Consider the following 16,374-nt stretch of genomic DNA (forward strand, 5'->3'; position numbering starts at 1 on the left):
ATGTTGTTACGTTAAAAAGAGATATGTTCATGCTTTGTAATGAACTCTATCCCTTGGCTTTTTAACAGACATCTTTATCAATATGCTGAGATGCCTTACCATGCCTTGATTTTCCTTCATATCTATTGACGTTTATTTCCCCAGTTATTGTTGAACAGTTGTATTTCTGCCATTTAAGTAATACATATAAGATAAGATCTTATTTGTATTACATGAGATACATAAGATTCAGTGTCACAGTAACAAGTTTAACGTTTCAGTCCTAAAGTGGACTTTTATCAAGAAGACAATGTGGACATGTGCATAATGTCTCTTCTCAGGACATTGATTGCAAAGCTTAAGTGAAAGGTGAGGGAGAGAGGGAAAGAAAGTGAGCCCAGAGCGAGAGTAACCCAGACCGAAGATGCCAACACCCGGATGTACACAAATGTACAGGTTGCTTAGCAAACCAGCTAATATTTACAAAATCTAAATCTGCAGAGAACTGACTGAAAAGGGGGTTAATAACAGAACAAAAAGTGTATTTAACATAGAGCCAGATAGAACATGTGTGTAATTGAAAAGGTGGTTGCTAAAAGATCAGAAACACTAAATTGCTGAAACGCCAATGCAAACGTGTATTGGAAAAGGTTAAAGATAGAAACGCTGGGCAGTCACCTAGAAAAAAAAATACTAGGTAAATCACAAAACCATTTAGCCAAAGCAACAGGACCACAAGTGTCAGTGCTGAAATTGATTAAAAAGGCTTAAAGAAACTGTATAGGTAATAATGCATCTCCTTTTCCCCCAACAGTAAACCTACTGTCACCAAATGCTTTTTTCCCTAAATAGTATAACAATGAGCTTTAGAAGTACCTGTTTTTAATATTTACTATGATCAGATTCTCTGCCCCTCCACTGATATCATGTTATATCTCCCTGCTTCCTGTATTTCAGCCATGTCCACTAATGGCCATGCTCCATTGATTCTCTATAGGAATCAGTAATTACAAGCCTTACTGCGTGTGCCTGAGCTTCACTCAGCTCAACACATGCCCACAATGCTTGCCCAAGGCTCCTCGAAGTCCTCAGCAGGGCCGCCATCAGAAATGTTGGGGCCTCTAACACAGCTCAAGGCCGTCCCACAGGACGTGCCTCCAAATCCACCCACAAAGAAGCAGTGTTTGTAGAGTGTATACAGGGTGTGTGTTTTGTGGATACAATGGGTATTTGTGTATTGTTTGCAGTGTGTGTAAAGTGGACCCGGTGTGTGTCAGTGCATGTGTAGTGGATGCATTGTGTGTGTAGTGGATGCACTGTGTGTATAATGTGTGTGTATACACTTACACACACATTGATACACAGACACATACACTGTCACACATGCAAATACACAGACACATACATTAACACACAAATACACACCTATACCCACACTGACACATACACAGATACACAGACACACATAAACATTGATACAGAAAAAACACACTGAGACAAAAGGACACAGATACACACACGAAGATACACACTGATACACAGAGACACACAGATGCACACAGACACTCCTGACACAAACATATACTGACACACAGATCCACACTGACACACAGATACAAACATACTGATACACACATACATAATAACAGACACACATACTAAAACAGGCACACTCACATACATACAAGCATGCATACTGACACACACATACTAAAAACAGACATGCACACACACTAACATACATACTGACACATACTAACATACATGCATACTGACATACATACAGACACAGATAATGACATACATACAGTCACACACATAAATGCTAATATACATACATACATACAGACACATACATACATACAGCTGTTAATTTTTCAGCCACCCTCCCGTTTCTTAAATTTTCGGTGCAGGATGGTGGCTGGGGCTGATGGGAGTCTCTCGTCACAGCCTGTCTACTCCATCCCGCGCAGAGTAAGCTGTCCGTCACTTCCTCCCGGCACTAGTTGTAGTTGACATCATTACAAGGGGCCCGGTCAAAGTGCTGACTGGGCCCCTGAAGATATATGCCTCAATGCATGTGCAAGTGCATGGGCCACCCGATGGGCCCCATCAGCGTGCGGGCCCCGGTGCAGCTGTACCCGTGGCAGTACTGCCGCTACACATGGGGAATGTGGGGCCATGGTTACCACCCCCTGATGGTGGCCCTGGTGGCAGGGGAGGGGTTAACACTGGGTAGTTGAGTTGGCTGACAGTGACTGGCAGGGGAGGGGTTAACACTGGGTAGTGGGGTTGGCTGGCAGGGGAGGGGTTAACACTGGGTAGTGGGGTTGGCTGGCAGGGTTGGGATTATCCCTGGGTAGGGAGGTTGGTTGGCTGACTAAGGAGGTTGGCTGGCAGGGAAGGGGTTAACACTGGGTAGGAGGGATGGATGGCAGGGAAGGGGTTAACACTGGGTAGGGAGGTTGGCTGACAGGGACTGGAGGAGAATGTATTACTTGCATTACAGGAAGGGAGGGAGAGGAGCACATATGGGCTCTAGCTGCAGTGCTAGATAAGACATGCCTCTATTTTCATTGGCTGCAAAAGGTAGGTTTCTTTCAGAGACTGGGCATCGGGAGGACTTTGAAATGTGAGAAGGGGTGGCTAATGAGGCTGGGTTAACTACTGACAACAGCAAAACATTTTACAGCACTGCAGGAAAACTGCACAGAGTTGAAAGAAAAGAAACTAACCACAGGTATTTTGAGTTTATTCAGTTTAATTTTAGCTTAACTTGTTTAGCTGCCTGGAGTGTCCCCTTAACAGCATATAGCACAAAAATCATACCATAACAGATTATGAAGGCACTGTCAATGAAAGTACGTTGTTAGTATATGTAACAAATACTTAGTGTATGGTATAGTCCTCAATTTGTAACATAGTTTTGTTTGATACAAAATTATAATTCAAGAAGCGTTCAAATGAGTAAAAAAAACTGTGGATAGATAGACACAGCAGAGCTCTGGCATAAAACTGTTAACAATATATCAGGACGATAGGTATTTCAAATCTCATGAAGTTTCCTGCGGGGAAAAAAAAAAACATTTATAAGATATTATGCAATGTTTATATGAATGGGTTAAACACCTCACACACTCAGACAGCCCAAATTTGCCATATTGCTATAGCATAAAATTAAGTATTGACTAACGATAAAGAGAAGAAAAAATACTTATGCTCAACCAAAATGGGAGAGGGGGAGGGGAAGGGTGCATTTGGATTTTATGATAAAGCCGGAGTATAGAGATTATTACTCCGAAGGAAGCAGTTTAAGGGATTAATTTTGTTAAGTCTCTTAGGGGTCAGAGCATCCAAAGTGTGGATACAGAATGTTATCCTACAAGTCTGCCGTAGGAAATGTGGCAGGCAACTTGTGATCCTCTACTTTTGAGAAAACACTATGCTAACATTAGTGGAGGGGAAGAAAAAGAGAGGACAGGGAGACAAGAGAAAAAAAGAACATTTGAGAAATTTAGATAAATTTTATTAAAGATATCAAGATATTGAAAGTGTTCTTAAGAGTCATGGTTTTCCATATAGTAAATAGACAGTTTTCGACAGATATTTCCTTTTCAGAAGACTGCTAGGTGCGGAAAACAAGAGAACTGTAGCAGAAAACTTTTCCATCTGTAAAAAGTGACAGAAAATTTACTATATATGTTGTGTCACCAGAAAAATTGCATATGATTTAAAAAAATGAGGGTTAGGGCTCAAAATAAATAGTAAGATATGAAAAAATCGGATAGATTTAATACATTTTGAAAAACATTTGCGGAATATTAGGTGTAAAAATGTCCGGGTAAATATCCCCAGAGAGCAGAAAGAGAGACAGACTGTTTCTATCCTGGATCGTTTCAGGATAGATTACATTGATTTACTTGGAAAGTGAGCCTAATTTTGAGGAAGCAATGACCTGTCATGATAAATACAGCTTAATCTTAAAGGACCACGCTAGGCACCCAGACCACTTCAGCTTAATGAAGTGCTCTGGGTGCCAGGTCCAGCTAGCTTTTACCCTTTTTTTTATAAACATATTTTATAAACACTGGGCATCGGGAGGACTTTGAAATGTGAGAAGGGGTGGCTAATGAGGCTGGGTTAACTACTGACAACAGCAAAACATTTTACAGCACTGCAGGAAAACTGCACAGAGTTGAAAGAAAAGAAACTAACCACAGGTATTTTGAGTTTATTCAGTTTAATTTTAGCTTAACTTGTTTAGCTGCCTGGAGTGTCCCCTTAACAGCATATAGCACAAAAATCATACCATAACAGATTATGAAGGCACTGTCAATGAAAGTACGTTGTTAGTATATGTAACAAATACTTAGTGTATGGTATAGTCCTCAATTTGTAACATAGTTTTGTTTGATACAAAATTATAATTCAAGAAGCGTTCAAATGAGTAAAAAAAACTGTGGATAGATAGACACAGCAGAGCTCTGGCATAAAACTGTTAACAATATATCAGGACGATAGGTATTTCAAATCTCATGAAGTTTCCTGCGGGGAAAAAAAAAAACATTTATAAGATATTATGCAATGTTTATTTCCTGGCTAATCATGGCAGCATTTAACATATGGGTTTAGCTCCTCCCTCTAACCCTCAGGACAGGAAACACAATCAATCAAACAATTAAGCCTACCTTCCCCTACTATATTAGGTACCCCAGTATCCTCCACACCTCAGTCTTTTCCTGTCCTCCTGGCGGAACAAGGAGTGTAGCCCTGATGAGAGAGATCGTTCCCATTATGACCTGGGCTCAGAATCATGTGGAAGGCCTGTGTGCCACCTATCTTCCAGGGAAGGAGAATGTATTAGCGGATTTCCTCAGCAGACACCTGATAGAAGCTTCAGAATGGCAACTTTCCAAGAGGATCTTCACCCAGTTGGTCCAGAAGTGGGGTCTTCCCCAAGTAGACCTCATGGCAACCTATCGGAATGCGCAGGTTCCATGCTTTGTGTCAAGAAGATACCATCCAATGGCAGTTGCTCAGGATGCTCTATCCATCAGTTGGGTGTTCAATCTAGCTTATGTCTTCCCTCCGATTCCGCTCATACACGCTGTTCTGAGAAAGATCTCCAAAGAACATTGCAAGGTGATAGCTGTTCTTCCCTTCTGGCCTCGTCGTCCTTGGTTTCCCCTGTTGCAGAGACTATCGATGGACCTGCCTTGGGAACTTCCAATATCAGAAGACCTGCTGATTCAGGGTCCAGTGTTTCATCCGGAGCCTCACAAATTCAGGCTCCATGCATGGCTATTGAGAGGAAGTCTCTAGTTGAACATGGCCTTTCGGACCAGGTTATCTCAACACTATTACGTTCCAGGAATTCTTCTACTTCTTCTACTTACCATAAGGTATGGGAAGCCTTTGCACGATGGTGTAATTCCACGGTTCAAGATTTAAGTTCCCCTTCCGTGTCTCAGGTTCTGGGTTTCCTTCAAGCAGGCCTGGAGAGAGGCCTTCAACTTAACACGCTTAAAGTGCACTGCTCGGCTCTTTCAGCTCTTTCTGGTGTTCGTTGGGCTTTAAATCCTATGGTGATTCGTTTCTTCAAAGCTGTCATTAGGATTAGGCCTCCTATCAAGGGATTCTCGGCTCCTTGGAATCTGCCTCTGGTACTGCAGGCCTTGACGGAACATCCCTTCGAACCTATCGATGAGGTCCCTATGCAGGTTCTTTCTCTAAAGACCCTGTTGTTACTGGCCTTGGTATCTGCTAGGAGAATGTCAGATATCAGAGCACTGTCTTCTGAACAACCGTTCACTACCTTCTTCGATGATAGAGTTGTGCTACGCCCTAGACCTGAGTTCCTTCCTAAGGTTGTTACTTCCTTCCACCTGAATCAAGAGATTGTCCTGCCGGGGTATTTTCAGGATCCATCATCTCCTGAAGAAGTAAGATGCCATACACTAGACCTGAGGAGGTGTCTTTCCACGTATATTGGACGTTCAGCTAGTTGGAGAAAGTCTCCCCAATTGTTTGTGATTCCTTGGGGTTCTCGTAAAGGTGAAGCAGCCTCTGTCGCTACCCTTCGTTCCTGGACCGTTCAGGCTATTGCTAGAGCTTACAGGTCGAAACAGGTTCCGGTTCCCATGGACATCAAAGCTCATTCCACAAGGTCCATTGCTACTTCATGGGCTGCAGAGTCAGGGGTTTCTGCAGAGAGCATTTGTAAAGCTGCCAATTGGTCGTCTTTGAAGACCTTTGTACGTCACTACAGAGTGGATGTCTCTTCTCATTCTGATTCGGAGTTTGGCCTTTCGGTCTTGAACTCTTATAAACCTTAAGTGGATATTAAACAATTTTTGTAGCATGACTTACCCTCCCTGAGTGGTTATTGCTTTGGGAATCCCATATGTTAAATGCTGCCATGATTAGCCAGGAATAGAGAAAATGTATTTATACTTACCGTAATTTTCTTTTCCTGGCTATTATTCATGGCAGCATTTGGTCTCCCGCCCTCTCTTGGTTTATTTGTCTTGTTACTGGACTGAGGTGTGGAGGATACTGGGGTACCTAATATAGTAGGGGAAGGTAGGCTTAATTGTTTGATTGATTGTGTTTCCTGTCCTGAGGGTTAGAGGGAGGAGCTAAACCCATATGTTAAATGCTGCCATGAATAATAGCCAGGAAAAGAAAATTACGGTAAGTATAAATAAATTTTCTCTAATGAATGGGTTAAACACCTCACACACTCAGACAGCCCAAATTTGCCATATTGCTATAGCATAAAATTAAGTATTGACTAACGATAAAGAGAAGAAAAAATACTTATGCTCAACCAAAATGGGAGAGGGGGAAGGGAAGGGTGCATTTGGATTTTATGATAAAGCCGGAGTATAGAGATTATTACTCCGAAGGAAGCAGTTTAAGGGATTAATTTTGTTAAGTCTCTTAGGGGTCAGAGCATCCAAAGTGTGGATACAGAATGTTATCCTACAAGTCTGCCGTAGGAAATGTGGCAGGCAACTTGTGATCCTCTACTTTTGAGAAAACACTATGCTAACATTAGTGGAGGGGAAGAAAAAGAGAGGACAGGGAGACAAGAGAAAAAAAGAACATTTGAGAAATTTAGATAAATTTTATTAAAGATATCAAGATATTGAAAGTGTTCTTAAGAGTCATGGTTTTCCATATAGTAAATAGACAGTTTTCGACAGATATTTCCTTTTCAGAAGACTGCTAGGTGCGGAAAACAAGAGAACTGTAGCAGAAAACTTTTCCATCTGTAAAAAGTGACAGAAAATTTACTATATATGTTGTGTCACCAGAAAAATTGCATATGATTAAAAAAAATGAGGGTTAGGGCTCAAAATAAATAGTAAGATATGAAAAAATCGGATAGATTTAATACATTTTGAAAAACATTTGCGGAATATTAGGTGTAAAAATGTCCGGGTAAATATCCCCAGAGAGCAGAAAGAGAGACAGACTGTTTCTATCCTGGATCGTTTCAGGATAGATTACATTGATTTACTTGGAAAGTGAGCCTAATTTTGAGGAAGCAATGACCTGTCATGATAAATACAGCTTAATCTTAAAGGACCACGCTAGGCACCCAGACCACTTCAGCTTAATGAAGTGCTCTGGGTGCCAGGTCCAGCTAGCTTTTACCCTTTTTTTTATAAACATAGCAGTTTCAGAGAAACTGCTATGTTTATAATGAGGATAAGCCAGCCTCCAGAGCCTCTAGTGGCTGTCTCACTGACAGCCGCTAGAGGCGCTTGCGTGCTTCTCACTGTGAAAATCACAGTGAGAGCACGCAAGCGTCCATAGGAAAGCATTATGAATGCTTTCCTATGCGACCGGCTTAATGCGAGCACGGCTCCTGCCGCGCATGCGCATTCAGCCGATGACGTCGCGAGGAAGAAGAGGAGGAGGAGGAGGAAAGCTCCTCGCCCGGCGCTGGAGAAAGAGGTAAGTTTAACCCCTTCCTCCCCCCAGAGCCCGGCGGGAGTGGGTCCCTGAGGGTGGGGGCACCCTCAGGGCACTCTAGTGCCAGGAAAACGAGTATGTTTTCCTGGCACTAGAGTGGTCCTTTAAATGATAACGAATCAGGATTTATCTATACAATGTGCTAGCAGAACTGCTAGCAAATGTCTAGATTTCCCTAAAATTAGAGGCTAAAACAACCTTTTCCCTTTCAAATCTGTCCAATTCAGTCTGTGCCAATTGGCACAGAGATAAGAAGACTATTCACTGCATGTCTGTGATCAGGGAGACCTCCATATGTGTGTCTCTCCTGCTTCAATTCAACATAAGGGAAAGCAATATGGAGGAGGGGCACCCTCTGTGTGACAGCAGCACCAGTAGCAGCATGGAGAGGGGAGAGAAACAGCAGAATGATTTATTGCAGCAGCTTTGGACAATCTGAAAATGGAGAGATAATAGAAGTGTTTTGGATAACACGAGTTAAGCCAGATAGTTAAAAAAACGTAATAATTCACTTTAAAATATGAATTGTAAGGAACTCAATTCAAAATTAAGTTCAAGTTTTTGGCCAGAGCCTCTACGAAAAAATAGCTGACTTGGAAAATGTTTCAATTTCAGCTATTTTGGCATAAAATTAGAAATTTGCTTTGAAATCACTTTGAATTCCAGATCATTCGTACTTTATTGAATAATCCAGTGTACACCCTGACTTGAGGATAGATAATATTAAGAATAGTTTTGTAATAATTAGCAGTATATTTTTAATGTTTGCCTATTTCGTTACTAAAAGCCATCAATAATGTATAAAATATATTCACTAAGGAAGGAAACAGCTTAATTCTATTATTTATGTTATGTAAAAAAAAAACAAAAAAAAAACAGTTATAAAATATATCACACAACACCATTTAACTATACATTACTTGAAAGAAAAAGGTATCCACATTATTAAAGTAGGCTGCTTTCATTTAATGACTGCTATTAGACCAAAACACAAGCCAAACCACACTACTGATCTGTTTACAGGCATTAAGTATTCTTTTATTGCAGATATGAGAATGAACAACCTTTTAAAAAAGCAGTTGAGGAAGAGATACGTTCCTTGTACAAGGTGATTGATGATGCAAACTTGACAAAAATGGATCTGGAAAGTCAGATAGAAAGCATGAAGGAAGAGCTCGCTTTACTGTCAAAGAACCATGAAGAGGTAAAGAAATAGTGTCTGGCAAGACTTTTGGCTTTAAAACACTGGACATAATAAGGGGTAAAAGCATATTAATGGTGCTCTTTTTTTGGCCTGGCTATTTAACTGTGTGAGATCACCTCTTTTAAAGTAAGAAACCTGTTAGCCCCTTTGGTACTGAGTTATTTAGTTTAAAAAAAAAAAAAGGAATAGTATAACATTAAATGGAATTTGTAGGCACTTTAATAACTTAATTTTATTCAAGTTGTTATAGTGGCGGCAGCCCTGCCCCCCTACCTCCCCAAACCCTTTAGTTGATTATTTGGGGAACTTAGAAGCATGGCGTCAAGCTATGCCTTTAAGCGTTCTGGATATGAGAGCCAGGAATTTAACTTCCTGGTTCTCCTACCGTATTTTACCATGATGTCACATGTGCATGCGCAGTACTATCACAGTCTTTGTATGCAATGATTCTGTATGGACTGTCATCCTGGAGTCATGCACACAAGGTGACACAACCCGAAGTGGAAGTCACAGCAGTGCTGAAGGAGACTTGGTGCTGGAGAAAAGGTGAGTAATATGTTTTATTATTTTATTTATTTAGATTTTTAATTTTTATACGGGTCATCAGGGCTGTAGCGTTAGGATTGCAGATCTGTATTCCTAACGCTACAGTGTTTCTTTAATTGAATGCATAACTAGCACTACACCAGAATAATTGCAGCTTATGCATAAATTCAAACAATTTCAATTTTCTAATATTCATCATTTTCAGAAATATTGAAAGAATTTAAATATTTTAAAGAATAAACTGTATGCTGTGCCTTTCAATGTTTCATATAATCTCTTAATTATTAGCATAGAAGCAGAAATACACAAAGTAAAAGGGGATGGCCTGCCCATGAATATTTGTAAAATATCTGACAGTATTTTGGGGACAGCAATTTCCTAAAAATGCACCAGGGCATGAAATAATACTTTATTTATATGCCATATTGTTTATTTATATTTTAAATGCCAGCACATAGTAAGCAAAGGTCTTGACTATCAACAAACATCTACACCACACAGAGCCTGCCTTACCCTCTCTCTGACTGTTATAAAGCAGCAGTAAGTTTGAACCAAATATGCAGCGGAACAGTTAGCAACATTTACTCTCCCACAGTAGACAGGCAGAAGTATGAGGGTGAAGCCCTCGCAGAGACGTAAAAGTGAGTTTTTTTGTAGGGTGAAGCATGTTGCTTGAGGAACAGGGAAGGTAAGTTTTGGCTTATGGACTATATGTTATCTAACATTGCATTGCAGTGCGAAACAAAAGTTAACAAGTGCATACAATCAGCTACCACGCTAACAGCACTTGTGGTGAATATATGCTTACTTAAGTGTGCATGAAAGTACAATGACCCTAATACCATTGACAAGGACATTGGCCTTGTCAATTACATTTAAATGCTTCATTCACTCACAGGAGAAAGCTAATGTTTGAACATCTTGTGTATATCACCATTTTGAATGGTATTATTCTTAAATGTCAACACCTAAATGACAAATTTTAAACTACAACACTCACAGATATGGTGTCACATTTGTTTCAACACAGTGTCATTGCAGCTCTACACAGTAGTCGGGAATGTCTGCACTTCACAAAAGTCTAGGGCAGTGATGGCTAACCTTGACACCATATATTGTTTCTGGACTACATTTCCTATGACGCTCAGCTAGCTTTTAGAGCCTAAAAGCTAGCTGAGCATCACGGGGAATGTATTCCAGAAATAATTTATGGTGTCAAGGTTAGCCATCACTGGTCTAGGGGTTACTGGAGTTTAAGATTAGAGTTAGCAAGGCATATGGTGATTAGAAGACTTTCATACTACTGTTTGTACGCATAATACTGTACTTTTAACTAGACAACCCATACAGTCTGGAGTACACCTGGTTAATGTTCATGTTAGAAAGATATATAGAATGTCTCACTCACTCATGAATAGTGTCCACATACAGTGATGTATAAATCTCAATTCAAAAAGTGATTGTGATAAAAAGTGAAATAACTTCCCTTAGCAATATAGGATATGCCCGATGATTTCCTCCTATCTTCAATTCAACATGTGTATGGTATAGGGCTATTCCAAGCTATGGAAATAAGAAATATATGGCATAGTGCAATACTATATATACTAGAAGTGGATATATAGGCAAGTGACAAATGCTCACTCACACTTTAACATCCCAAGAAGTGCCTTCAGAAATATACTTGGTGTGTCTTCTTTGCTTCAAATGCTTGGTAAATGTGAATCTCACATAAAAAACAAAGTGCAAAAAAATAGATTGGATGACTATATGAATAAAGAGTAAAGAAAGCATTTATTACTTACATCAAAGTAAATAAAAGCAGGTAAATCAGTCCAACGCGTTTCTTCCCTGTTAGGGACTTCCTCAGGGACAATCTTTAACAAAGGTGTTGAATACAAATACATACAATCCTAGTTACAAACATCCCCTAATATATACCACCCCCAATCAGTCCCAATAATGGTTCTGCAGGTGATTCCATTTCTCTTCAGCTGTTTTCGATTCAAATTTTGGTCAATTCCGGGTTTCGTGTGTCCTATGCGGTCACGTGACATGCGTAATGACGTCATGCGTTCCAGCTATGTGTTCCACCTTCGTTTCGGCTGTCACTCATGATGACAAGCTGGGGTGTTAAACAAAAGTCAGAAAATTCAGAAATAGCCTTTTTCGGACTTTTTTTTAACACCCCAGCTTGTCATCATGAGTGACAGCCGAAACGAAGGTGGAACGCATAGCTGGAACGCATGACGTCATTACGCATGTCACGTGACCGCATGTCAGGGTACCTGAGGCTTCTACCTCTAAGGGAGGTAGAGACTTGGTGGTTTATCCGTCCAGGCGAGCTGTTTCCTCCGTTCCTCGCGGTCCATCCAGCCACTTAAACACCGGCCGCGAGGAATCCACATCCTTTTCTAGCAGGACGCTCAATACGTGACGTCATGACGCTATCACGAGCGACCTGTCACTCAAGTGTCCGATATCCAATCGGCACTTGTCAGAGGCGTGCTTACCATCCGGAGCCAGGGTATTTAAGCTTACTTCTCTCTTCAGCTCATTGCCCTGTCGTGGTTCTAGCTTGTCTAGTCACTCAGTGCTCTGGTATTCTAGTTTGCTCTATTTGGTTTTGACTCGGCTTGTTGTACTTCCCTGCTTCTCTGTTCTCCCTTGACCCGGCTTGTCTCTCGCTTATCTGTCTTCCCGTTCCCTCGACCTCGGCTTGTCTCTGACTATTCTCTATTACTCTCGGTACGTTAGTCCGGCCATTCTAAGGCCCGGTATACGTACCTTTCCACTCTTTGTACTCTGCGTGTTGGATCCCTGTCCCGATCCTGACATTACGACAGGGCCAATGGATCCTGCAGGTACAAACAGTCAGCTTGGTTCTTCTGATCCCAGGTTTGACGCCATGGAGCATAAGATGGATCAGATGGCTCTAGCACTACAGGCACTTTTGTCTCGTGCTAGTAACCCACCTGAGGAGACACGTACTCCTTCTATTTCTCCTGCAGTCTCAGGTCTAGAGGTAGCCACTGTAGGTGCTTCTTCCCGTATTACCCCACCAGTACGTTATGGCGGGTCACCGGAGAAGTGCCGTGGTTTTCTGAACCAGATTAGCATCCATTTCGAATTACAACCCCGCTCTTATCCTACAGATAGAGCGAAGGTTGGATTTGTTATTACTTTACTCATTGAGAAAGCTCTGAGATGGGCCAATCCTTTATGGGAGAATGATAATCCACTAGTCTATAATTATAATGCCTTTGTAGCTGCGTTTAGAAGAACTTTTGACCCTCCTGGTAGAAAGGTCAATGCAGCTAGATTACTGTTGCGCCTTAGACAGGACAATCGAACACTTGTGGACTATGCACTAGAGTTCAGGTCCTTGGCGGCAGAAGTTAAGTGGAACGAACAGGCTTATATAGATGTGTTTCTGAATGGGTTATCAGATGTAATTCTTGACGAGGTCGCTACTAGAGAACTCCCTGAGAATTTGGAGGATTTAATTTCTTTTATATCTCGTATTGATGAACGCATAAGAGAGAGGCAGAACACTCGAGATAGGACCCGTAGACCCTCCTTTAAACTAGCGCCTACCTTTCAAAATTCTGAGTTCGAGGACTTACGTATTTCTGAACCTATGCAGATAGGCAGTACTCATCTCACAGAGAGAGAGAGACAGTACAGAAGAAGGGAGGGTTTATGTATGTATTGTGGAGTCAGAGGACATTTACGCCTAAATTGTCCTAATCGTTCGGGAAACGCTCGCACCTAAGTTTCTCTAGAGGACAGGCCTTGGGTGTTTCTACTTTGTCCTCTATTCACAATTACAAAGAGTTCAGGCTTCTGTTACCCGTTTCTTTGAGGTGGGAGAAGGGAGTAGTAAAGACTATGGCACTAATCGATTCTGGAGCTGCTGAGAGCTTTATAGATCAGGGTTTTGTTGCCAAGCATGCCATCCCATCCCAGTTAAAAGAGACACCACTGGCTGTTGAGGCCATCGATGGTAGACCGTTACTTGAGCCTGTTATTTTCCATGAGACCATACCGATTAACTTAACTGTTGGCATCCTACATAAAGAGGATATATCCTTAATGCTCATTTCTTCTCCGTCTATTCCCATAGTCCTGGGGTACTCCTGGTTGAGGAGACACAACCCTATTATTAATTGGGAGTCAGGGGAGATAGTTTCGTGGGGAGAGAATTGTCAAGAGAAATGCTTGCGGAAGGTCTTACCTCTCGGATTAACTAATACATCGACTACCTCTGACAATCCTACAGAGACACAAATTCCGCCTCAGTATCTAGATTTAAAGGCAGTATTTGACAAAAAGAAAGCCGATACCTTACCCCCACACAGGTCCTTTGATTGCAAAATTAACCTACTCCCTGGTACCATGCCTCCCAGAGGTCATGTATACCCATTATCTACAAAAGAGAACTCAGTTCTAGAGGAGTATATTCACGAGAATTTAGACAAGGGATTCATCAGGAGGTCCTCCTCCCCTGCCGGGGCTGGATTTTTTTTTGTTAAAAAGAAAGATGGTTCTTTGAGACCTTGTATTGATTATCGAGGCTTGAATAAGATAACCATTAAAAATGCCTACCCGATTCCCTTGATCACCGAACTCTTCGATCGTTTGAAGGGCTCTACAATTTTCACCAAGTTAGACCTCAGAGGGGCATATAACTTGGTGAGAATCCAGCAGGGACATGAGTGGATGACGGCATTCAATACTCGATATGGTCACTATGAATATACTGTTATGCCTTTTGGGTTATGCAATGCGCCAGCTGTATTCCAGGATCTGATAAATGAGGTTCTTAGGGAATTTCAGCAAGATTGCGTCATTGTATACCTAGATGATATACTCATTCATTCTAGTGAGATTGAGACTCATCACAAGCAAGTCAGGAGGGTTTTGCACAAGCTTCTCCAGCATGGCTTGTACTGCAAGTTGGAGAAATGTAGCTTTGATCAAACCCAGGTAACCTTTCTCGGCTATGTGATCTCTGGGGAGGGATTTAAGATGGATCCGGATAAGCTCCAATCCATTCTAGAGTGGCCTTTACCCAAAGGTCTTAAAGCCATACAGAGATTTATTGGTTTTTCTAATTATTACAGGCGCTTTATTAAGGGCTATTCTTCCATTATCGCACCTATCACTAATATGACCAAACAGGGGGCTGATACTAAGAATTGGACTACTGAAGCTCTCCTTGCGTTCAAAACTCTCAAGGAGCTTTTCGCTTCCGCTCCAATTTTAGTTCACCCCGACACTTCTCTGCCTTTTCTACTTGAGGTAGACGCATCAGAGACTGGTTTAGGTGCTGTCCTATCTCAAAGGTTGGGGGTTGATAAACCATTACATCCATGTGGATTTTTCTCTAAAAAATTGACCGGTACTGAAAGCAGATATGACATAGGTGACAGAGAATTACTAGCGGTTATCAAGGCTTTGAAAGAGTGGAGACATTTATTGGAAGGTACATTACATCCTGTTACCATTCTAACTGACCACAAAAATTTGTCTTATATCGGAGAGGCTAAGCGGTTGTCCTCCAGGCAGGCTCGTTGGTCGTTGTTTCTTACCCATTTCAATTACGTTCTGACTTACAGACCTGGGTCAAAGAATTCTAAAGCCGATGCGCTATCTCGCCAATATGAGCCCTCTGCTTCAGTTGAACCACTTATGTCCTCCATTGTACCCAAATGCAATATTATTGCTAATACCAGTCTCAAAATTCATTCTCCGCTACTTGACCAGATCTTGAAGTCACAACATCTAGCTCCCGGAAACACTCCTGAGGGAAGAAACTTTGTTCCTCCTGAACTTCAACTGGAGCTCTTACAGTGTTTTCACGAAAGTAAAATAGCTGGTCATCCTGGTATTCGCAAGACATACTCTTTGATATCCAAGGATTTCTGGTGGCCTTCACTTCGAAAAGATATTGAGGAGTTCGTCGCAGCTTGTGAAACTTGTGCCAAGACTAAACTACCTCATGCATCTCCATGTGGCCTGTTACACCCCTTGGACATTCCTGAGAAACCTTGGTCCTGTTTGTCCATAGACTTTATCGTTGATTTGCCTGCTTCCAAGAGACAGACTGTTATTCTCACGGTAGTGGATAGATTTACTAAGATGGCCCATTTCGTGCCATTACCTAAACTTCCGACTTCTCCTGAATTGGCGGAGATTTTTGCAAGAGAGGTTTTTCGCCTACATGGGATTCCTTCGGAGATTGTTTCTGATAGAGGCTCTCAATTTGTCTCACGTTTCTGGAGATCCTTTTGTTCTCAAATGGGCATCAAATTGAACTTCTCCTCGGCCTATCACCCTCAGTCTAACGGAGCTGCTGAACGTACCAATCAAAAGATCGAACAGTATCTGCGTTGCTTTGTTTCCGAACACCAGGACGATTGGGTCGGTCTGATTCCTTGGGCGGAGTTCGCACACAATAACCTTGTTTGCGATTCAACTCGCTCTAGCCCTTTCTTCATGAACTATGGCTTTCATCCCTCGATTTTTCCTTCGGTTTCCTCTTCTCAGGGGATACCGTCGGTTGATGATCATGTCGCCAACCTGAAGAAATTATGGGATCAGACTCGGCAAATTCTGTTACATAGTTCCTCGTTGTTCAAGAAACACGCTGACAAGCA

The 16,374-nt window shown here is 41.6% G+C and overlaps 1 protein-coding gene across 1 annotated transcript in view; it reads left to right on the plus strand.

The window, feature by feature from the left end:
- The window catches only part of BFSP2 (beaded filament structural protein 2), a 67,926-nt gene that overhangs the window by 42,168 nt on the left and 9,384 nt on the right, over positions 1 to 16,374 (plus strand). The window contains exon 3 of the mRNA XM_063450670.1: positions 9,010 to 9,166. Coding sequence (XP_063306740.1) covers positions 9,010 to 9,166 — 157 coding nt within the window. The remainder of the gene's footprint in view (positions 1 to 9,009; positions 9,167 to 16,374) is intronic.

The sequence above is a fragment of the Pelobates fuscus genome, chromosome 4 (assembly GCF_036172605.1).
Source record: "Pelobates fuscus isolate aPelFus1 chromosome 4, aPelFus1.pri, whole genome shotgun sequence".
Taxonomy (NCBI): Eukaryota; Metazoa; Chordata; class Amphibia; order Anura; family Pelobatidae; genus Pelobates; species Pelobates fuscus.